Source organism: Trametes versicolor (genome assembly GCF_000271585.1).
Source record: "Trametes versicolor FP-101664 SS1 unplaced genomic scaffold TRAVEscaffold_6, whole genome shotgun sequence".
NCBI lineage: Eukaryota > Fungi > Basidiomycota > Agaricomycetes > Polyporales > Polyporaceae > Trametes > Trametes versicolor.
In genome coordinates, this window is record NW_007360326.1 from 2,747,595 (window position 1) to 2,769,992 (window position 22,398).

Below are 22,398 nucleotides of genomic sequence, written 5' to 3' on the forward strand. Positions count from 1 at the left end.
TTCCCCGCACCGACGAGTCCTGCGCATCGCGACGTGCCTCTCTCTGAATTGCTCTTTCACTTGCACGACCCTCTGCTTATACATAATGCTCTTCTGTGACGCTCCTGGATGTGATTTTACCTCACCAACCGACAATGGTCTAGGGATTCACAGCAAGACTTGCACACTGAGGATCACTGGGATGGTCGAAGCCTTCGTAAAACGCGCGTGCGACGAGGAGGAAAAGGAGGAACGTGCTCGAAAACGGGTACGGCTTGAGGGCATGAATAGTGTCAATGATGCGCCGGTGCGCTACCATTTTTATCTCTGTTTTGCATATCTTATGTGTATTTTCAGGTATCCAGACATCCGAGCCCTGCTCCCATTCACACTACTCGTCGGAGCGGGCGTATCCTCCGTGTGCCCAAACTACTGGATGATTTTGTGCCAACAAACCTACAAGACCTCCCCCCTCATGTAGCTCAAGGTTTTGCAGAAGCTGCAGTGCCATCTCCACCACGCTCGCGGTATGTCTCCCCGACTGTCAAAGACGCTGAAGAAGAACCGCTCCCCCTCCCGGATCTCTTCCGCACCCCGCCAAACTTCTTCGGTCTCTACCGAGAGTACACCGTCGCACCGCAGCAGGACCCGGAGGCGCACGCAAGCCTTGCCACAAGGTGCGACACCCCAACCCTTGCCAAGGAAGCTGTAGAGCCGCCGGCACAGACATACAAGAGTATCTACTGGCTGACACGCCACTCGGCACTCGCCATTCCCCCTGTTGACGCCGTCGGGACCGCTGAGCCAGCTAAGCCTGCCAACCCAGCCGATCCTGCTGGGAATGTGCCCCCTGCTTCCTCGAACGTCGGCCCTTTTCCAAACAAATCCCAGTTCCGGATTTACGATTGGTTCTACAATGCCTCTCTCACCAAATCGAAGGAAGACCTCGACGACCTCATCGATGCCGTCACATCGGAAGGATTCTCAGCCGACGACCTCAAGGGTTTCCGCGCGGAAATGGCGCAGAAGATACTCGACGAGTACTGTACCTGCCCGACCAATCCGGCAGGGGGTTTGGGGTGTGACCGCGGGTCCCGAAGCGGCGCGACCACAAAAAGCGGCGCGCCCGGCCGCGACTGTGACCATCCGTACCACAAAGCGGCGCGGTAGCCCCGCAGGGCCGCCGGCGGAACGATTTTGGGGTGTGACCGACCGCAAAAATACGGCCTGGAGCGGCGGGACCCGCTGTGACCCGGGACAACTGCCGAAATGCGGGGCGGCGGGGGCCCTTGTGACCTGTGACCCGCCGGATTGGTCGGGCAGGTACAGTACGTCCATCCACAGGGCATCTTCTCCGCAGAGGACGGTTGGACAGAGGGCTCAGTCGAGATCCCACTACCCAAGACAGGCGTTAAGTATGTATCCGAGGATGTGGCCCCCAGATTCAAAGTCGACGGGATCTATCATCGCCGCCTCATACCACTCGTCCGAGCGGCAGCGGAGGACACTCGCTTCGCAGAGCAGTACCACTGGATCCCTCACAAGCTGTTCTGGACACCCCGCACTGACGGCGCAGCCCCTCCCCACGGTGTGAATCCCATTCGCATTATCACTGATACGTACAATGCGGACGTGATGAACAACGAGTTCGAGAAGATTCAAACGCGACCGCGCAACTCTACTGATGCTGCGGATGTCGAATATGTCATAGCCGCGATTCTGCTGTGGTCGGACATGACCCATCTCACCAGCTTCGGGTCAGCGGCACTCTGGCCAATCTACATGTATCTCGGAAACCTCTCGAAGTATATCCGCGGGATGCCGACCGAGTTCGCAGCACATCATCTCGCATATATCCCATCAGTGAGTACTTTGTGCGCCTGAATTACAATGCCCTGCTCACGTGAAGTTTAAGCTCCCGGACGAACTGCGCGACTACTACAAAGAGCACTACAAGACGTCTCCCTCGGCCGACGTCCTCACGTTCTGCAAGCGTGAGCTTATGCAGCGTATTTGGCTGCTGCTACTCGACGATGAGTTCATGGACGCCTACAAGAATGGCATTCTGGTCGTCTGCGGCGATGGAGTGACCCGGCGCATTTTTCCACGCATCTTCTCATACTCAGCTGACTATCCTGAGAAGTATGTCTCTCATGGCAGAGTCATGAGCTTGATCCTGACTGTATCTCATGCACCTTTGCAGGATCCTGCTGACTGCCTTGAAGCCCCTCTCGAAACATCCCTGCCCCCGCTGTCTTGTCTCCCACAACAACCTCTGTGATGCCGGAACCCCCGAGGACATGCTGCGGCGGTCTGCTGACAAGCGCAAGGATAGTAAGAAGGTTCGAAAACAAATAAAGCGCGCACGTAAACAGGTCTTCGAGAAGGGACGCTCGCTGAAGAGCGAGAAGCTGAAGGCTCTCCTGGACTATCAGTCCCTTAACCCCATACAGGTAAGTGTCATTGTCCTATCTTGTGGGCTAACTGATCACGCTGACATCTCTCAACGAACATTCCGCGTTCTCTGTGCATCTTGGGGACCTCGGGGTGAATGCATACGAGCTGTTTGTCCCCGACTTGATGCACGAGGTTGAGCTCGGGATCTGGAAGGGGACATTCACCCATCTGTTACGGCTATTGGCCGCCCAAGGCGACAATGTGGTGCAAGATTTTAACAGAAGGTGCGTACATATTTAATTTCCACATTGCCAATGCTGATGCGGGCCTTCGTAGGATGCATGCGATGCCAACCTTTGGTCAAGACAAGATCCGCCGATTTTGGAAGGACATGAGCTCGCGCAAGCAGATTGCCACGCGGGACTATGAGGACTTCTTGATAGTAAGTCGTGCTTGCTCCCGTTTATTTATGTGCACTAATCAGCACGTTTAGGTCATGATACCTGCTTTTGAAGGGCTCCTCCCGCTACGTGATGATCAAACCGTCGCTGACCTACTCTTTGAGCTCGCAAACTGGCATGCCCTCGCCAAGCTGAGACTACACACCGCCGTTACGATCAAAATCCTCCGCGCCGCAACGACGCATATGACAGACGCAATGCGGCACTTCGCGGCAACGACCTGCGAGCGATGGGAGACGCACGAGCCTTCTAGGGAAGTTGATGCCCGTGTGCGCCGTAAGGAGAAGTGCGGTCGCAATGTACCGCCTGAAGCCCGTGAACGCCTCACGGTGCACTACAACACGCTGAACACCTTCAAGTTCCACGGTGTCCCGGATTACCCCGATGTGATCGAGATGACTGGCCCAAGTGACACCGGGAGCACGCAAGTAGTAAGTGCACCAAATGTTCGCCAGTTTCCTATACTAATAAATGTTCAGGGTGAACTCAAACATCGTCACGTCAAGAGATTCTATGCACACACAAATAAAATCGGCTACGAGCTTCAGATCGCCAAGCATCTACGCCGCGCGGCGCTCATGCGTGCGATTCGGAAGCTTGACGACTATGTCCCACGCCGTGAACGTCTGAGGCAAGACCGCCTTGCTTGTATGGCCCCTCCGTCCACATTGCCACATCCAGAGCCTAGTGGACACGACACAGACAGTCGCCCAGATTCGCCACTCCCACCAACTGACCCTCTCAATCATTATGCCATCTCGAACACCTCGCGCCTGGCGCTTGGCATGCGCAATTGGATCTCCAGGAATCGGGATGATCCGGCTGCAGATGTAAGTTGTGCGAGCTGTGCCTTGTCCCGCTACTGACATTCCCGCATAGAATTTCATTCCTCTTCTCCGCGCGCACCTTCTGGGTCGACTCCTCGACTTGCCGCATGGGGAAGGCGGAGAACCTGGCACGTTCACTGATGCGCAGCTCGACCGCATCGAAGTGCAGAATGACCGCATCTATCGCCACAAGGTTCTGCGTGTCAACTACATGACATACGACATCCGGCGTGATCAAGACGTCATCAAACCGACCACCCACCCCGACATCATGCTGCTTGCTGACGATCCCCTCTCCGCCCATCCATTCTGGTACGCTCGGGTCATAGACATATTTCACGCTAATGTACACTACACTGGTGCGGGAGCAACTCGTCTCATGCGCGAGGGCGTACACATGGATTTCCTCTGGGTGCGATGGTACTGCTTGGACAATGACACCCCGTTCGGCTTCCCAGAAGCATGCCTACCACGCCTCTCCTTCGTGGACGCCAACGACCTGGATACACACCCGTTCGGATTCGTGAACCCATCCGATGTCATCCGCGGGGCTTATCTGCTGCCTGCGTTCCACCACGGCTTCACCGACGCGCTCCTGCGGCATTCACCCTTGGCTCGGCACACCTCCGAAAATGACGAAGATTATCGTTATTATTACGCCTGCATGTAAGTACCCCTTGCCGAATCTACGGTAGCATTCAAGTTGTCTATAACTAATCACAATATACAGGTTCGTCGACCGGGATATGTACATGCGGTACCTTGGCGGTGGCGTTGGACATCGCGCCACATGGCAAGACGTCAAGTACTCGGAGTTGAACGCGCTGCGGACACGCGCTCTGATGGCCTTGGAGGCAGACTCGTCTGAATCCGCAGACAGTCAGCGTGACGCGCAATCCATGGCCGACCCGTCATCCCCGCGCGAGCTTCCAGACGACCCATCATCTCCGCGCGACCCGTTGCCCAGTGAGCGCGATATGCGTGCAGCTGCTAGATGAACACGCGAGCGCCGCGATCGCATGGTTGACGACAACGAGGGTTTGCTCGAAGGCTTGGCAAACGAGGACACTGTTGACGAAGACGAAGACACAGACGAGGATACCTCGGATGAAGACACCGTAGACGAAGACGAAGAGGACGAGATCGAGGAGGACGTCGTGGAGGCAGATGAGGATGAAGAGGACGAGGCGGATGAGGCGGACGAGGACGAGGACGAGTACTATGAGGATGGTGAGTTCGTAGATGAGGATGCGGAGGGCGACGATGCACCCGAAGACGACGATTACTATCCCGACCTCGTCTTCGCGGCTGAGGGGTTTGCACCCTTGTAGGTTGGCGGGTACTCGAGTCACTCGACTGGGCTTTGGACAGGGCGGTCGCGCGGACTCATATCTATTGCTTTTCAGCGTATATATGTTATGCTACATAGTGCTGCATACATTGGCGGCGTGTGATTCTCGTACATGGCATTCTACATGATCATGGTCTCGCGCGACCATGTTCTCGAGAGTCAGCGGCGCGCGACCAATGCCGCGGGCGCTACGCATAGCGACGCAGAAAGCGAGTGTCGCGCGGCCATCTGACGCGTACCTCCACGTCATCCGTGTCGTTCCTCGTCGTGCTGGAGAAAACCTGCACGTTTGCTGATGTAGACGCCGGCGGCGGACCTCAGCCACAGCGGTTGCCGAATACCGGGACAAACCGACTGGGACATTGACGTCTCGTAGATCTTGCATGGACAGATGCAGAATTGAAGACAGGGTTTGAAAATTTGACAGACCCCGCGTCCCCATTTTGCAAAATTACGGGAAAAGGGGCTTTGTAGACCCTGTAATGGTACGAGGTGAGACTCAAAACCGACAGGGGGGCTGGAGACGCATGGACAGATGCAAAATCGTAAACGGGGTCTGACAGACCCCGCGTCCCCATTTTGCAAAATTACGTAGGAATTAACGCCGGTTCTCGGCCCCGAGATGCAAAATCGTAAACGGGGTCTGACAGACCCCGCGTCCCCATTTTGCAAAATTACGTAGGAATTAACGCCGGTTCTTGGCCCCGAACAACGAATTAGGGAGGAAAAGAAAAGCCCGAGCTATAAAGATGGGAAAGGGGGTCTGAATGACCCTGTCCCCCGATTTTGCGAAATGATACCGGGGTGAAATTTCGAATTACAAAGCTGACAACAGGGACAGGAGACGGATGTATAAATGCAACAGGATGAACGGGGTCTGACCGGCCCCCTGTCCCGGTTTTACGAAGGGCAGGATAGTTCTCCATCCCGAATAACGAATCAGGGCAACGGGAACGGGAACGGGGGTCTGAAAGACCCCGTTTCTCGATTTTGCGAAATAGCAGGGCCCCATGTGGGAAGGATCGACGCCTGTATGAGATGTTCAGAACACCTAAAAGGTGCACACCTCTATTCACCGTCTGTTTGAGCAGCTGTTCCGCACACATATAAAATATCCATTTTTAACAGTGTTCTCCACAGCCCCGGCACAAAAAACTGTTCCGAACAGCTGCTCTCACTACACATGTTGGATTATGGTATACGCACGAACGGATGGTCCTTTCAAGCCGATATCGCATTGCCATCAGCGTCAAGCCCATGCGCGCATTCTCTTTGATAACTACCGAGTCCCTCGTCGTCCTCTACGCGCGCTCCCCGCACTCCTACAATGCAAACCAAGTCTCGAAGAATTCGGGACACACCTACCCTGCGTCCTCGCGCGTCCCCACGGAGACGTCGAACTCCTAAAATGCGCGCACGCGCACGGAAGCGTTGGGTAACGGTGGGATGTGCTTCTAAGACGTTGTAAGCCAAGTGACGCCGAGGGAGGAGACGTGAGTGAAGTGGCACGTAGACGCTTTTGGAGGTGCTCTCCCCGATGCAATGAAGTGGCAGAGCCCAGCGCGGATATTTTCTGCTCTGATCGTGTCGATACGTGAAAGTGTAGGCCCCGTGATGCAATAGAGTGTGGCGGCGTGTTGATGGTGCCGGACAGTGCGGCGTTGAGGTGCGAAGAGGGCGCCTTTTCGACGGTTGGGCTTCTAAGCGTACACAGGCGTGCGTGCGCCAAATCGTATCGTCACTGCAGTTGGGGATGGGCCCAGGCTCCTACTCACCCGTCTGCTTCGAGGGAGGGGGCGAAGTCAAGTAGCGTAGACAATGTAAATCCGACATGCCCACACGAGCGCCTGCCCACATAAATCCATCACGTGCACATATCCCAACCTTATTTCCCCCTCCCTCTCAGCAGCGGCTGGCACCAAACATGAGTAAACAACGGGGCTCGGGCAGAAGGCGCGCGCCGATCCCCCCTATTTGGAAGGGGGCGGCCGCGGGCGCTCTCAATTAAGATATTTGCTTAACGCCGTCGATCCCTACGTCGATCCCACTTGATTACTCGGCTCTCGCGCATACGCCGCTATGTCTACTACATCGAATCGATCTACCCTGCTTCAAAACGTACTATCACACCTACAGTCTGTGAATGTCACCCTCTCCGAGCTGCTAAGCTTCGTGGTGGTCCATAATCAGTTCAATCGCCCAAACGACATACTCTTCCAAGACCTCGTTGCCAATACCCGAGTTATCCACGCCGCTCTGTATCACAACTCCGCGACGGCGTCGTCAAGTTTGGCATGGGCCCAGGACATCACGCGTGCGCATCACTCCGGCGCCGTCTCCCAACTGACCAGTGTGTCGCATGGGTGGCATTTCGGGGCGATGCAAGCAGATCCGATGCAGATTCAAGACTTCCAGCTGGACGATATGGCCGATGATCTCGAGAGGAGCGCTCCGGACCTCTGGGCCCTCGTGATTGGCTTGCTAGGAGGCCAGACACAGGCGGAGCCGGCACGTCCTGCCGCGCACCCCGCCGCGCAGTCGGGAGGAAGAGCGCCGTTTTGGGATGACCCGGAGGACGATGAGTATTGGGATGGGGATGATGCACTCGATGTCGCAGGTGGCGGACAGCCGCCGAGCAGGCCGGTCAATGACGTTGATAAACGGCGGAGAAGGCGCGGCCTGTTGTCTCGGGTGGTGAGCCTCCGTGCTCCCTTGCCATCATTGTAGACCAATGTATTTAGGCTTCCTTTATAGAAAGCTGTGGTAATAATTAGTATCCTGATGCACAGTCGAGACCAGCGCTGCAACGCCTTACAATGCCTTACCGGGATTTTCCTGCACTCTTGCGGTGCCCCCGAGAAGCTAGTCAAGGTCCTCTCACGAATGGGAATCTCCATCGCACTCTCGTCCATTCACCGCGCCATCAAATCACTGACTGAGCACGGCTCGGAAGACGTGCGAGTCTTGGCGCAGACACTCCGCGCGTCGTATGCTTTCGACAATCTCGATTTCAAGGTACCTTCGGGGATCCCCACGGTGGAGAAGCCGTCAGATGGTCTGATACACATCGCCACCGGGACCCTCCTCCGCCTCGAGCATGGCGTCCAGCGGGAGGACCTGAGGTGTTCTGCCAAGCTATGGGACCGAAATCCATCAAATCCCCAGGCTAGCGACCCGCGTCCGTATAACCCCCGCGCTACAATGCGCCATCTATTCACACTCCATCCCGAACCGGATGTCGCGGAAGGAGGCTTGAGCCGGCGAGGTCGATTCCGGGCGTGGTTCGTCGCGCGCACTCTGATGACGCACGGTCCTGCTCCATTCGCATACTATCGTAGTCAACTCAGTGACCCCGAGCCAATCGAGACGATCCCTGTTGTGAAGCTGCATCAGAAGCCACTTGGCGCGATGGATATCAGTCTGTCTACGATATCCGGAAACCTCGAGGCACTCGGTTCAATGTACGCGCAGGGAGGGGTGGGCGACCCGCACAAAGATCCTGCTATGCCCGACGAGACGATCGAGGACCTCGCGGAATACGTCACCCTCATCCATGGCGACTTGGGCACTTACGAGAAGGTCCTGTCCGCGTTGCGTCGTCGGATCCAGGAAAGGACGCCGTATGATCGTCTTCAGGCCGTCGTGTTTGTCTTGGGTCTATTCCACCTGAAGATGGCGTCCGCCGATGCGATTTGGCGCATCCTAGTCACCCCTGAGGGCGCGCGCGTGGACAATACGAGCTTCATCAAACTCGTCGGGCAGCTGCGGCCTGACGCGTCCTCGCGGCTCACTTCGAACGCGAAATATCGCGACCGGCATGATTTGATCGCGCACGTTGCAGCGATGCTGATTCTCGATGCGTGGGGTGTCGAGGTCAAGAGACGGTGGGGATACGAGACACTGGACGCGTGGGCGGAGACGAAGCCTAGCTTGGCGAATATCGAGGAGGTCGCCGAGTGTATCGCACTCCAGTATATCGAAGGAGACGGGCAGGATCTCTACGGGAAACAAGAGGAGGCAGCGGGTCAGCGCGACAAGGTCAGGGAGAACACTCTGCGTACCTTGAACTACCTCCTGCTCTACGAGGAGCTCTCCTACGCTATGAACGCGGGCTGCATCGGGCGCGTGGAGACACTCTTCCCTAGCTGGATTCAAATATTCAGAGCTGTGGGAAAACATAAGTATGCAAACCATATGTTGCGCTTTATGCACGCGCTGTACTTCGTGTATCCTGAGGAGCTGCGGTGAGTGTCTGTTGTACCGGATGTATGACATATAGTGATCGTGATTACAGACGAGCTGTCAGGTACAACATCCTTGTCAATCCTACCGGTAAACCGCATGCTTTCCGTGCTGTAGATTGGGTAGTTGAACTGCTGAACTTGTTTACAAAAGTAAGCTGCTAGAAAACAATCAATTCAGCGCCGGATTAAAATGCGAACAGGTAACATATGGAGGCGACGGGTCAAACTTCACAAAAAATCGGGTCCTCCTCGAGTCCATCCTCGTCCTTATATACAGGAATAGCCACTCGAATTTCGAACGGAACTTCAAACTGCCGGGCTTATCGAACAAACGTGCCGAGAAAGATATGCGTGCTACCTTCCGCCAAATTATAGACGAGTATATCAAGAAATATCACCCCAACGAATACGTCGCGGGGCGGGGGTCAAACTATACGATACCAGACCAGATCGTTCGTGGAGGAGAAATACTGCGACGGGAGTGGGCGGCACCGCGGGGGCAGGCACCGGCGGGGACCGATGGCGGCGATGGCGTTATGGACGACGAAGGGGAGGGGGAGGAGGAGGAGCTGACGGCGGATGACTTCAGCGCGGAGGGAGTGATATAAGTTGTCATAACGTACCTGTTACAACGCCTCGCGCGGCAGCCGCCGCGGCGAGAGCCTCCGGATTGAAGACTACTCGTCGATAAGACGGTGCCTGAAACGCCGTCGTGGACCAAAAGTCGTCATAGTTGCGAGGGCGGGCGGGCGCAGGCAAATGGCCGGTACCGCCCAGAGCTGACCCTTGCGGCAGCCCAGCACCGACAGCAGAGGAGGCGGCACTGACGGAGGAGGCGGCGGTGCTGACGGAGGCGGCGGCGGCGCTGACGGAGGAGGCGACGCTGGCAGAGGAGGCGGCGGCGGCGCTGACAGAGGAGGCGGCGGCGTTGGCAGAGGAGGCGGCGGCGTTGGCAGTGGTGCCGGTGCTGTCGATGTTCTCCTTGTTGGCCGTCTGAGCGGGCCCCGCCTGTCCGTACAGGGGGCACTGCTTGCTCCGTCCTGTAGCAAATAAATGAGAGTGAAGACGAGGAGTGGTTACCACTTACGAGTGTGCCCGGGTTGGAAACATGCGCCGCAATGCCGAACGACCGTCGCGCGCGTTCCTTCAGATTCCGCGTTCGCGTTCGCGGCCGATTGTGGACGGAGAGGATGTGAAGCAAGTGGAGCAGGGGGTGGAGGGTAGTGGCTAGTCCTGACGTTAGCTACTACGGAGGAGTGTTGCGATGTGTACGCACGTCGCAACAAGTTCCAGTATGCCCTCGCCCAGCTCCCAGGTCAAGTCCCATTTGACCTCCTTGTACAACTCGTCCAGTGAGCTGAGCTTCCGCGCGCGTGCACAGTCTGCGATGCGACCGAGCTCTTCGTCCCCCATAATCATGCCCGTACCCATATTGTTGAGGTGCGCGCGGCCGAATGTCTTCAGTGTCTCGGCGCGGCGGAAGTCGTGGAGGGCCCGTCGGAAGGCGATGTCGGTAGTGTTCATGGTGTAATTGGTCTCGATATGGGACGCGCGAGGAGCGGAGGGTCGGGAGATGTCGGCAGGAGAGGGGAGGAAGCTGAAGGCAGGGTGTGAGGGGCTGCAGAGGGAACAGCAGACGGGAGAAGCAGGAAGTCCGCAGCGCGTGCAACCAGCGCCAGGTAAACACTTCTCGTTATCGGAGACTGATTTAACGTAACGCCCAAACTGTAAGTCCCTCGCGTGGCTAGAATCAAGGTAATCGCAGAATCAACACACCTGCTCTATCGTTCTCATAATACGCTTGAATCGGAGTACGATAGCATTTGAAAGGGCGTGTTGCGGCATTGACCAGGTTGTCCAGCTCGGGGGAGAGCTCGCCGTCTCCCTTCTTCGACTTGGACTTTGCCGCTGCCGCTGCCGCCTTCGCTGCCGCCGCCTGAGAGCTCTTGTACTCTATCCGTAGCTTCTCACATTCCGACATCACTGGGATGTTGTGCACCGCCTGTGATGATTCGGCCACAGACGCAGCGGCCTGATCTGGCCGCAATCTCGACCTGGCAATCGACTCGTCGCCATCCTCACCCGGATCTTCGGCTCGTTTCCGCTTCCGTTGCTCTGCCGCCACCGCCTTGTTGACCTCGGCCTCCTTTCGCTTCTCCCTTCGCTTCTCCGCCCTCTTTGCTGCCGCCTCCTTCTCCTCGTCGAAATACTTGGACTCGACTAGCACTACGGCGACCGCTTCGGTTCCAGGCCCGCGCGCCGCGCGCCCAATCCTCTGCCATAGGCTGTCAATATCACAGGTAAGCTTCCATTGGACGATGAGCTCGACGTCTGGAATGTCAACGCCCTATAATAATATCTGATGTGAGTTGCCAGGCACCATGATACTAATTAAGTCGCGGTCTCACCATCCCGAATGAGTCCGTGCAATACAGCCCCCAGAGTTTGCCATCTCTGAACTCGTTTGTAGCTGCCTCGCGCAACGTCGCTGTGACGTCGGAATTGAAGCAAAGCAGCTTGAAACGGTCCTCAGGTGGGAAATGCTTCCGCAAAACATCCGCCGCCTGAATGGACTCCTCAATATTGTCGAAGAACGTCAGAGACTTGAAAGGTAAGCCATCTCCTCGTTTCCATCCCTTCCCAAGCAGCACCTCTACGAGGTCCTGAAAGCTTCCCAGCGCGTGCTGTATCTTCCTGACCGTGAGGTACACGTTAGGACGGTCGTTTGAACGGCGATGTATTTCGACCCGCGCGCGCTGCAAATGCAGGGTGTCCAGAACCCCGTTGAGAACGGGATCTGGCATCGTGGCTGACGGCATGAGAAACGGCGCTGATAGCAGATTGCGCATGCGGCCCGCATCTGCATAGTCGGTCCGGAACGAGGCCCAGCTGAAGACGCAATGGGCCTCGTCCCATACAACCGAGATAAGACGCGCGGTAAACTCCTTCTTTCTCCAGATTTTCGCGAAGCCCCCCTTCACTTTGAAGGCTTGTTCCGGGTTGACCACAACAACGCGGTAGGCGCACATTCCTATGTCCTGCATGTGACGAGATCGGTAAGTGCGCGGTACGCGCAATGCTCGGCGCGCGACCCGACACAACTGACCTGAAAATTTTTCGCCGTAGCCGTTTTCGCTGATATCGCAATAGCACGAATTCCGAGGTCGGCTAACTGCTTAGTGTTCTGAACTCCCAAGACGTTCAGCGGTGTTATGATTATCTGGATACCGTTAGGCCGGAAGAGGAGTGGCATCCAGAAGGTTAACGTCTTCCCGGATCCTGTGCCAGATATACAAACTACATCCCGATCCCCTCGTAGCATAGACCGGGTGACTTCGCATTGCCAGAGACAGGGACGCCGTTTAAAAGCCTGCAGAGTCTTCGCTCGGATTTCGTCTATAGATGGAAGCCCAGAAGTACCAGTCGGTGCCGCCATAGTCGTGCTTCTACGTTCGAAGCATACGTACGGCACTCAGATCTTCGAGAATTTTAATGGATTAGCGCGCTCTTCCTTTTCAGCACCCTGGTTGCCTATCTCGCCCCGTACCTCGCGCACTCCCCGAGGATTATATTAAGAATATCTTAATTGAGAGCGCCCGCGGCCGCCCCCTTCCAAATAGGGGGGATCGGCGCGCGCCTTCTGCCCGAGCCCCGTTGTTTACTCATGTTTGGTGCCAGCCGCTGCTGAGAGGGAGGGGGAAATAAGGTTGGGATATGTGCACGTGATGGATTTATGTGGGCAGGCGCTCGTGTGGGCATGTCGGATTTACATTGTCTACGCTACTTGACTTCGCCCCCTCCCTCGAAGCAGACGGGTGAGTAGGAGCCTGGGATGGGCCGCGAGTTGGGTGTATATCCGCAACAAACGATAAAATCTAACACAATCGAATGCATGTCGCGCCGAGGAAAGCGGAGATGGATGCGGCATGTTCCTCTGCCTAGAATTACGACTGCGGCTTTATGCCTCAGATGGGGACGGGCGCGGGGCACTTGACAGGTAGGGCCAGCTGGGACCAGCACGGTCTACAAGCTATATGTTTGGAGAGAAAGGATGTGACGTGCGCCACAGTACTCACAACATCAGTACAGGTTGAACCACCCTCTCCGACCTGCGCTCGTACCCCGAGCATGGTGCACATTTGTCGTGCTCGCTGTCATTGTCGTTGTCGTACTACAAGGGCGACGTGGGAGGTTGCCGCAGGCGTCTGCGTTCTCAACCCTTGCCGTGCCACAGCGCAGCACTTGTGCACCTTCCCAGAAGTCACCAGCCCAAGAGAGGGCTGAGGCGGGAGCTACAGAAGACATGAGCGCGAGTGCAGCATCAACGTGCTGGGTAAGCGGGCATCAGCGTCATATTGCGCGCAGTGCGATGACCGCCTACCTTGCCCAGGGCGGTCTGGAGACCTGTGTTGTGTATCATGCAGTCGAGGCTATCGCGCGGCTGTGCTGTATGTAGTAAGTTATATGCGCATCTATCTCTTTTGGAAGTATGCTCACCTTATTCGCATTTGTATCGCGTACCGCGCGCAAGCAACGTGGCTATCGTGCTGCGCCATCGCCGTACATCCCGTCCCGAAGGTTCCGGGACACGCGGAGTCGCGTGATGGCATCGCAGACGAACGTCCATGACATGTGCATGGGCGATGTGCATGGTGCGTATTTCAGCGCTGTTCGGAGATGTCTGAAGCACCTAACGATGTCTGTGTCGCTTTCTCAGGCCGTTCGCCCTGTTGTGGTGCCCTCCGCGCTCTGCCAGACGTAGGTCTGGCCCGTGTTATATCACGTTGCGTGCTTGTAAGGGCCCGAACCACTGGGTTCGGCGCCTAGTGATACTGTACAGTCACGGCGGTTGCCGAGTACTATTCCTCGAGCGCTTACTCGCTCGAGGAGGACATCTTTTGTACTACGCTACCTCCACGTCCTCTGAGTAAAGACTCGGTTTAACGTACCTCTAGCGTGTCTCCAGATCCCGCCTAGCTTCGGCGCTCACCTAGGCGACACCTTACAGTGCTCCCCGCCAGTGCGCCTTGCGTGTCCCGCGCGAGCACGTTCGGAGGTCCACGCGAAGATCCCAGCTGCTTGCCCGCCACGCGACGTCAGAAATTGGCTTAGCGAAAGGATTTGCAGTGCTTACCCGGTCGCGCGCGGCGCTCGTGCGACGTCAATAACGCACTCCAAGATCGTCTCCCGGATCTCCTCGACACAGGAGGACATGCGGAGGTGCAGAGGGCGCGCTGCTAGGGGTAACGGTTCGTGATCAACTGCGAGAGGATGATACACGACATGGTAAGCATCGCACGAGGCTCGCAATTACATGAACAACTCACCTGAACCTGTAGATGCATATCCAGGTCGTGCGCGTGGGTCCTGCGCTCGGAAACACACAGCGGGGCGCCCGTAAATGCGTCGCGATCCTTGCGGACGATTTGTCGACTCCAGCAGGTCGTCCTGCTTGCCCAAGTGTCAATATCGTCTTCCGGAGCGAGACGGGCTTCCCAGGGCGCTGCACGAGGGCTGAGTGCGCGTCGGCGGCTCCTCAAGCGTTCAGAGCGCGCCACAGGAGCGCTCAGTAGCCATTTCCGGCTCCCCCGCGTCGTTCCTGCTGCTGGGGAAGCCACCGCCCTCACAGGACGCGAAGCACGCTCCGGGGCAGCCATATTCGCTTTCTGAACGTGCCCAGACTGTTCCCGGCATCCCGGGAGATGCCAAAGTCCGCTGGCGGGCTTTCCTCGCGTATCTTGGCCGCCTGGGCGGAACTGCACTGTGAGTCAGGTATTCTAGCGTCTGGAAATGTATATACTCACTCGTTTGCGCGCTCCAGTGGCAGTGGCAGCTGTCCCTGCACACAAGCTGAAAGCAGGGAGCACCAGCATGTGCGCGTAGAAAGCGGGCGACACGGTCGGGCCTCGCGGATGTAGAACGGCCCCGGGAGCGCGGACAAGACCCTCTTTGTGCGCGTCGAGTCTTGAGCGTGCGGTATACAATGTTGGGCAACCGGAGGAGCGCGAGCCAACGTCCCGCGCGCGCGCTCAGTCGCGGCATTGATACGAGCACGGTAGTGACTGGAACACTCGCCTGGGGAGCTTGTGCAAAGACGGCGACGCTGAATCTGCGAGAACGAGCAGGAAGGTGCGGCAGCAGTGTCCGATCCCTGCTCGTCCTTCGCATCCGTTCCTCGAAGACGCGTTGTGCATTCCGGAACAGCTACACCATCTTCGGTACTCGCCTGGCATGTATCCGGCATCCCGCGGGGTGGCAACGCCCGCTGACGGCCGTTCCTTTCCATCCTTGTCATCTGGATGAACCTACACGGTGAGTGAGTTGTTCTGAAGTCCAGAAACACTCGCGCTTACTTCCTAGTCAATGTCAAGGCCAGCGCAAAAGTGCGCACCGGCGTGTGCGCATGGGAGGTGGCTGGCGAGGTCGGGCCTTCAGGTTTCTGGCGCGGGACGGCCCAGTGGGAGCGCGGGAAAGACTCTGCGAGTGCGCCGGGGGTTCAGGGCGCGCAACGCACCGTACTGAATGTCGGAGAGCTGAAACTGACTTGCCAGCCCGTGCAGTTAGTTCTGGTAGTGGTACGAGAATGATTAGGGCCGGAATACTCACCTTGGGAGCTCACGCGATGACGGCGGCGTGGACTTGCCCTTGCGAGCATTCGTAGACCGTTGCGAGCAGAGCCCGGGGGCGTGAGCGCGGATATTCCAAAATTCGCCCTTCCTGCGTGTCTCCGCGCGACGACGAGTCCTCGCGATATGTTCAGGGAAGACGGCGTCTTTGTATGTCTATCACCTGCGCGGAGGTCTTGGTGGGTATCAGAGATGTCCCCGAGCGGCACAGTACTGGCCTCTTCGATTTCGCGAGCCATTTGCTGACACTCTTCCTTCAGATGGCCTCGGAGTCGACGGGAGACTGAGAGGGCGCGCGAGCACGAGATATTGCGGCTCACGGCCTGTTTTGTAGCACCGTATATCGTCGTTCAAATGCCATAGTCTTGAGCACCCATTCCGAGTCCGAGCGAGCCCAGTCCGAGTGCCAGCCCCCCCTCTCCCAGTGACGAGTCCCAGCTCCAACCTAGCACCCAGAATCGTCGCAGAGTCCGTCAATCCATCTAGGAGGTCCAGCTGCATCCCGAGATAGACGACCATGCGAGATCCACCACAAAGCCCGGCGCGCGCAGCGGTACACGACGTCGTCGTCCAAGTCCAAGTGCAACCCGCGCCCGCCTAGCCCCACACTCTGCCGCCCAACACCGCCACTTCACTCGGCAACGAAATATACCCCAGTTCGCGCGCGACTATGTACACGCCCCGCCGTGCCCATCTTCACGCGAGCGGACAACGGCGGGAGCAGTGCACTGCGAGCGACGGACCCCGCAAGGATCGTACAGCCTCATCCCCCCGCTTCTCCGCGGAACGCTCCCGTTCTCGCTCCTCCGCCTCATCTGCACTCCGTCGCTTCTCGTCTGAAGCGCCCTTGTCTTCTACGGCCGCACCTTCACCTGCAGATTCCAAGTCCCTCGAAGCTGCATCGTGTTCGGCCTGCTGCCGCGCCACGACTCTGCTTTTCCGGAGCTCCCACCCGCTGGACCACCCGAACCATGTGTACCGCGGGACATGCGGTCCACGCACAAGCAGGACGATGAGCGAGAAGACCGTCCATGCAAGGTTGAGCGAGGCATCCGGCCGCCAGCCGTGGTCTGTGTAAACCTTGGACCCTACAGCGGTGCCCATCACCTGTCCAATGAATAGCTGCAGCCGTGTTATTATTAGCAAGATTCAAATAAGGTACGCAGAAGGCAAACACACACGGAAAGCAGGACGACCGCGTTGAGCTGCGAACGCGCATTAGGCTCGAGCCCGAGCACAGCCGTCGTGATTGACACCTGCTGCGTCTGCCGGAAGACGTCAAGCCCGATGCAGACATCGACGACGATGGCGACCGCCACCGTCTGGAGCGTGAACGTGAGCGTGAGCATGGAGATCACGACGAGCGTCACGGACCACGGCACGAGCCCGTCGATCGTGCACCCAACGAATGGCGCCGTTGCAATGCCCACCATACCCGGAACCAGGCTGAATAGACCAATCACGATGCTACAGGCAATAAGCGGCGAGATTGAGAGATGGTAGGGAGTGGCTTACATGGAGTAGTTGTACTGATGTACTGAGGACCACCCGATTGGAACGTGAGCGTGTCCCACTAGTTCGTGAAGCACACGCTGGACGGGATGGTAATTAGGATGGCCTGCACGAGCAGTGGCTCCGTGACGGTGAACTTCACCATGCTGTAAAGAATGCCAAAGTATGTGATGCCCTTGTTCTTGGCGGGGTAGTCCGGGAGCATGAAGTAGAGCATCACGAGCACGCCGTACTGCACGCCGATCGCCCCAAAGTACACGACGCACCAGGTTACAAACGGCGCGACGACGTCGGCGAGGACCCGCGCGATGAGCACACCGAAGAGTAGGCCAGAAAGAACAATGGAGAGCGCAGAGGCGCGGCGCTCCGGTGGCGCAAGAGTGGCTGCGAGGGGCATCAGAATTTGCGGCGTGACGCTGCCTATGCCAATCAGGAATGACAGCACTTCAAATACGACGAGGTTTTTGGTGATCGCGAGACCTATAGTGAGTGAGGCTGTTCTCGCCGCGAGCAGCAGGAGCAGCTGTCGTCGTCGGACGAGGTCGCCAAGAGGAGTAATGAATAGCCTGAGGCCGATAACATAGCTAAACGTCGACGTAAGTTTTGTGGTGTGCGCGATGAAGAAAAACAGATTCAAGTTACCCAGCCTGAACAAGGGTCGGGATATTTGAGACTTCATGGTATGTTACGGTGTGATTGGGTGAACTGAACTACGGCAGTAGGTTGTTAGTGACTTGGCTGCATAAATGATGGGACTAGTGCAAAGAGGACTCCTCCGCGACAATCCAGAGTCTGCAACTCGTGATACTTGTAGCTCCGTAAACACGATCGCAACCACGAGCGGTCAGACTAGCTGCCCTACGGACCCCTATAAGCGGTCAAACACACAGAGCGCCTTCCGAGGCTTTCGGTGGCTATTGAGGGTATCTTGGGTGTCTTATGCCCTCACGATGCCCTGGAAAGGCCTGAGAGGCCTCCCTTTGGCAAGCCATGCAAGGATGGTGCGAGCGAAACGTTCGAGACGGGGATGTGGCAGGAGTGTTACTCACTGAGCAGCAGTTGGCAGTAGTACAGGTTCGACACAACTGCAGTATCCTTGATGGTTAGCGGCTTATTGGCTGAATCAATCCATGCACGCACTGAATGTACTGGCAAGCCCGAACGTAACATTCATCGCCAGTCCAAAGTGTGCCGGATGTTGTGGGTCATATTGCAGACTCTTCGGGATAAGAAGGAAGCTGAATTCCTTTGCGCCTCCGACCACGGCAAAGTTGGAAGACGGGTCCTTCTGCGGCTCCGCCCCTGGCGCGGGGATGGGTGATGGCAGCGTCTCCGAGGAGGACGCTCCATCTGCATCGCACTGCAGCTCCTGGGCGTGGACACCAGAGAGAGACATGGCTGAGGCGAGCAGAGTGGTGCACGAAGGACAGGCGTTTGAACGGCTGTGTTTACTTATGAGTAATGTCGCAAATAGCTCCGTCGAGAACAATCAGTACTCGGATTCAGCGTGCTCAGCTTCGCGTGCGCTCCACGTCAACCCTAACCCGATGATAGCTCGCAACGGAAGAGGTGAACAAAATATATATTTCAACCCATGCAGCGCTAGAGCAGGGTGTCAAGAGGTGCTCAGGAATCTCGCGTGTTTTGAGCGCCTGAGTGGGCGCTTCGAAGCTGACCCGTCCTGCTTGCCATACATGTGCGTCCCGATCGACTGGTTTCGAGTCTGGTGTCTCTGCACGATCGGAGATTGCTGGCTGGCGATCTGCTCACGTGTGCACTCGTACCCCCACCATCTTTCGTTAAGGTGAACTTGAAGTTGAAGTGTCCCGCTGCTTCACCCCCTCCCTTGGCTTTTTCAATGGACTCCAGTGCCTCTTCGTTGGGATACCGAAGCCGATCTACTTCACCGTCGCTCCTAGGCATCCCTCGCAAGCGCGCTACGACCGGGAGATTATCGGCTTTAAGCGACACGTGGCTCCGTCGTCCCCTCTGCGTTCCTTTGAGTCTCGCCTCACGGACCCCGTCAGCTCCTCGATCGAGGATTTCTCCCTCACCGATGGGATCGAGGAGGAGGAAATGGACGGGGCGTTGTCCGTGACCGCGGGCCTCCTTGACGACCTGACATACGACGGAGAGGCGCCCGATGCAGACTGTATGTCACCCTCCGCTCGCTCGTCATCCCCTGCGTCTCTCCTGCCCACCTTGGACTGCAAAGGAGACCTCGTTGCTTTCTGCAACTTAGTCGCATTATCTCTCAATACCGTCTACTCGACGCTCCGCAACGGTCCCCCGGCGGACCAGACTCTCCTGGCCTGGGCTTCCCTGCACGCAGCACTGGATCGGCTTCATACATAGGACGGTTCAGTCGTTTAGCAACTCCTACGACCACGTCTCTGGAGTCATGGTCGGCTTCCAAGATGACCGCGTCGGGCTCGACTGCGCCGCACTGGATAGTGCTTCTGGCCCTGCAACGCGGACGGCCACCCCATTCACCCCCTCCTCGTCTATGCCATCCCCGCGTATGCCCTCGTCACCGTCTATGCCCCGCTCGCCATCCACCACTTCCCCCTCCCTTATGCCTCGTTCCTCGCTGCCGGATGGCCCTAGCCAACGGTCCAGCTCTATGCCTCCGTCCATGCGCGGGCTGCCTGCGCCGTCCATCATCGATGTGATTCCGGAGCAGCCTGGCGGCTCCACAACGTATGCTGATTATACCGCATTGGGCGACGTTGAGTCCAGGTGGATGATCCCCGGCCGCGGTTGCCCTCCCCTGCCCCGCGGCCCTCGCTCGCCTCTCGTATCCGCTCGCCGGCCCCGGCGACGTCTCAGCCTCTCTCTAGATACCTTCGCTCTCCGGCCCGACCAGGCTGCCGGCACGCCTCATGGACCCTTCTGCAAAGGAGCCGGGGGAGTGCGGCCGCTCTCCCAGCCCGCGACCAAGACTCTACAAAGGTCCCCCTTCATCCGTCATCAAGCGCGTGTGTCCGAACGGGCTGCGCCACCTCATTGATCGGTCCCTTGTCCGCTAGTGCTTGAACTGCTGGGCCTGGGGCCACTCCACCGACACTTTCTTTGTCACGACCGAGCCATGCGTCCGGCGTGGCGAGGCTCACGACGTTCGCATCCACAACCGCTCCGCATCCTGCTGCAGAGACTACCCCGACAGCGACCAGAACGCGCGCCCCTGCGCCCCGTGCTGCCGCAACTGTGGCGGCAAGCACTACGCGGATATCGAGCAGAGTGCGAGTACGGGCGACACCGCGCTGATCGCAGCTATGGTCGTACCCGCTTGGCTCGGCGTGCCCACGCCATCTCCACTAATCACGCCACTCACGAGCTCGGACCTAACGGCTCTTCTTCCTCCGCCACCGCTGCATCCTTACGTTTCGGCCCCGCAGACGTGCGGCTCTTCGACGCTCTAGCAAACCACGACGCCCCCGCGGCGTGCGGAAGGGGAAGGGAAAGGGAAAGGGCCGGGTCGAACATACTACGTAATGCAGCATTCTCTCCATGTCGTGTTCTAAAATATTCAACTCTCATATGCTCCTCGAGCAGTGTGCCGCCGCCCAGGTTGACGTTGTCTGCGCCAGGGGAGCCTTGTTATGGACCAGTCCGCCGCATCCCCTCTGCGTCTCCGGCTGGGCAGACCGGGCGCCTCCGCATTCCGCGGCTCGCATTGGCGAAGTCCTCAACCTCCATACCCGCCTCGGCCTCCGCCTTCTTACCCCCATCGGCGTAACCACAAACCATCTTCATAGAGAAACCTTCCGTCCGACAGTCATCGCCCTTGTCTGGGTTCCGGACAACCGCGCGCAGGAACTATATGATTTCGCGTCGCTCCACAGGAACGTGGCCTGTCAGATCATGCGGTTATTCATGCTATCATCCCGGCCGGCGAGTGGTCATATCAGAGGGCCCCTTTCATCCCAGCCAAGTCAGATGCGGAGATGGAGTTTCTCGACACCGCGTGCGAAGGGGTCCGTCAGCGCCTCCCACAAACGACTCCGATGGGACTGGAAGAGGAGTTGTGTCGCGCGGTGGACACTCTATGCTCATATATAATCGACGCCTGCCACTGGCAGGCCCGTCACTATGTACAGTCTACAGTCAGTCTCTCCATTGGTGGGACCATACATGTTCGGAGGCGATTCAAGGACTCGAGCGCGCCCGCGAGCATCAAAAGGTACTCTCCAGCATGTGTGCGCCTGCTGTTGTAGTACAAGACGATGCTCAAATTCTTGAAAGACAATGTGCTGTCCATCGAGCAGTTTATTGATATCGGGTGCGTCTCATTCTGAAGCTTACCTCACGAATTGCCGACTCTAACAGCAGCCCGCTTTTGCAGAGATAGATCACCCCGCCGCGCTGCATCGGATACACATTGGATTGCCCGCGACCGTTGAGCACTCAAGCGAAGCAAGGCAAGAGACGGCGAAGTGGGTCACGGAGACGACCCGGTTATGCACCACACCTCCAGTGTCCCTTCACGTCGATCCCACTTCCGATGGTAGAACTTCATCACCTTCGTCGATGCGTTGAAGCTGCGCATGCGCGCAGAGGATCAGCTGTACTCAGTCCTCAAGGATCTAGTCACGAGCTGTGCACGCTTCAAACGCAGCAAGGACCAGAGGGTCCCGGTTAGAGCAACATGGCCAACTGGTGCGTCGGTGTGCTCGTCCGCGCCTGATGGATGTGTAGCTCACGATGTGGGCGCAGGCTGATCATGCTGAACGGTATGGAGGAGCAAGCGAATCAGGTGAGTGCCTTTGTATGCGATTGCGCCATGCAGACCGTGTTCATTAGTCGTGCATACAGTCCTCAGCTTCCCTGCTCCCCGCTGCGCACGGTTGTATACCTCACACCCTCACACATCCCCTGCACATCTCCGCTCCGCCCGCTAAATCTTCCCCAGCTGCGAGCGGCCTCTCGCTAAATTTGTCCAACTTCACGCGGGATTTTCTTATGTGCTGGGGCGGTCGACGTGAACGCCGCGGCGGGGGG

The 22,398-nt window shown here is 57.6% G+C and overlaps 7 protein-coding genes across 7 annotated transcripts; 4 read left to right on the forward strand and 3 right to left on the reverse strand.

Annotated features, from left to right (window-relative positions):
• Nucleotides 1-1,329: 1,329 nt before the first annotated feature.
• TRAVEDRAFT_123366 (uncharacterized protein) lies at nt 1,330-4,995 on the forward strand (the record flags this gene model as incomplete). The annotated part of the gene is made up of 11 exons (XM_008040826.1): nt 1,330-1,842; nt 1,895-2,121; nt 2,183-2,498; nt 2,542-2,660; nt 2,713-2,818; nt 2,870-3,268; nt 3,317-3,485; nt 3,540-3,667; nt 3,717-4,330; nt 4,395-4,464; nt 4,672-4,995. Coding segments are annotated over 11 exons (2,985 nt in total), but the record flags the coding sequence as incomplete, so codon positions are not given.
• Nucleotides 4,996-7,094: 2,099 nt separating this feature from the next.
• Nucleotides 7,095-9,263, forward strand: TRAVEDRAFT_48125 (uncharacterized protein; the record flags this gene model as incomplete). The annotated part of the gene is made up of 2 exons (XM_008040280.1): nt 7,095-7,709; nt 7,770-9,263. 2 exons carry the CDS (start codon nt 7,095-7,097, stop codon nt 9,261-9,263), a joined length of 2,109 nt encoding a protein of 702 aa, XP_008038471.1.
• A 120-nt stretch (nt 9,264-9,383) lies between these two features.
• Nucleotides 9,384-12,695, reverse strand: TRAVEDRAFT_168708 (P-loop containing nucleoside triphosphate hydrolase protein; the record flags this gene model as incomplete). Its single annotated transcript, XM_008040827.1, has 7 exons — nt 9,384-9,828; nt 9,883-10,299; nt 10,347-10,486; nt 10,536-10,962; nt 11,036-11,606; nt 11,668-12,297; nt 12,366-12,695. 7 exons carry the CDS (start codon nt 12,693-12,695, stop codon nt 9,794-9,796), a joined length of 2,550 nt encoding a protein of 849 aa, XP_008039018.1. The 3' UTR covers nt 9,384-9,793.
• A 2,187-nt stretch (nt 12,696-14,882) lies between these two features.
• On the reverse strand, nt 14,883-15,132 carry TRAVEDRAFT_37689 (uncharacterized protein; the record flags this gene model as incomplete). Its single annotated transcript, XM_008040084.1, has 2 exons — nt 14,883-15,020; nt 15,064-15,132. The coding sequence occupies 2 exons, from the start codon at nt 15,130-15,132 to the stop codon at nt 14,883-14,885; spliced, it is 207 nt and encodes a 68-aa protein (XP_008038275.1).
• A 1,449-nt stretch (nt 15,133-16,581) lies between these two features.
• On the reverse strand, nt 16,582-18,793 carry TRAVEDRAFT_37690 (MFS general substrate transporter; the record flags this gene model as incomplete). The annotated part of the gene is made up of 5 exons (XM_008040085.1): nt 16,582-17,007; nt 17,067-17,352; nt 17,460-17,981; nt 18,040-18,102; nt 18,534-18,793. 5 exons carry the CDS (start codon nt 18,791-18,793, stop codon nt 16,582-16,584), a joined length of 1,557 nt encoding a protein of 518 aa, XP_008038276.1.
• A 1,005-nt stretch (nt 18,794-19,798) lies between these two features.
• On the forward strand, nt 19,799-20,819 carry TRAVEDRAFT_48128 (uncharacterized protein; the record flags this gene model as incomplete). The annotated part of the gene is made up of 3 exons (XM_008040281.1): nt 19,799-20,097; nt 20,264-20,375; nt 20,427-20,819. 3 exons carry the CDS (start codon nt 19,799-19,801, stop codon nt 20,817-20,819), a joined length of 804 nt encoding a protein of 267 aa, XP_008038472.1.
• Nucleotides 20,820-21,614: 795 nt separating this feature from the next.
• On the forward strand, nt 21,615-22,022 carry TRAVEDRAFT_95599 (uncharacterized protein; the record flags this gene model as incomplete). Its single annotated transcript, XM_008040828.1, has 3 exons — nt 21,615-21,683; nt 21,745-21,873; nt 21,909-22,022. Coding segments are annotated over 3 exons (312 nt in total), but the record flags the coding sequence as incomplete, so codon positions are not given.
• Nucleotides 22,023-22,398: the final 376 nt, after the last annotated feature.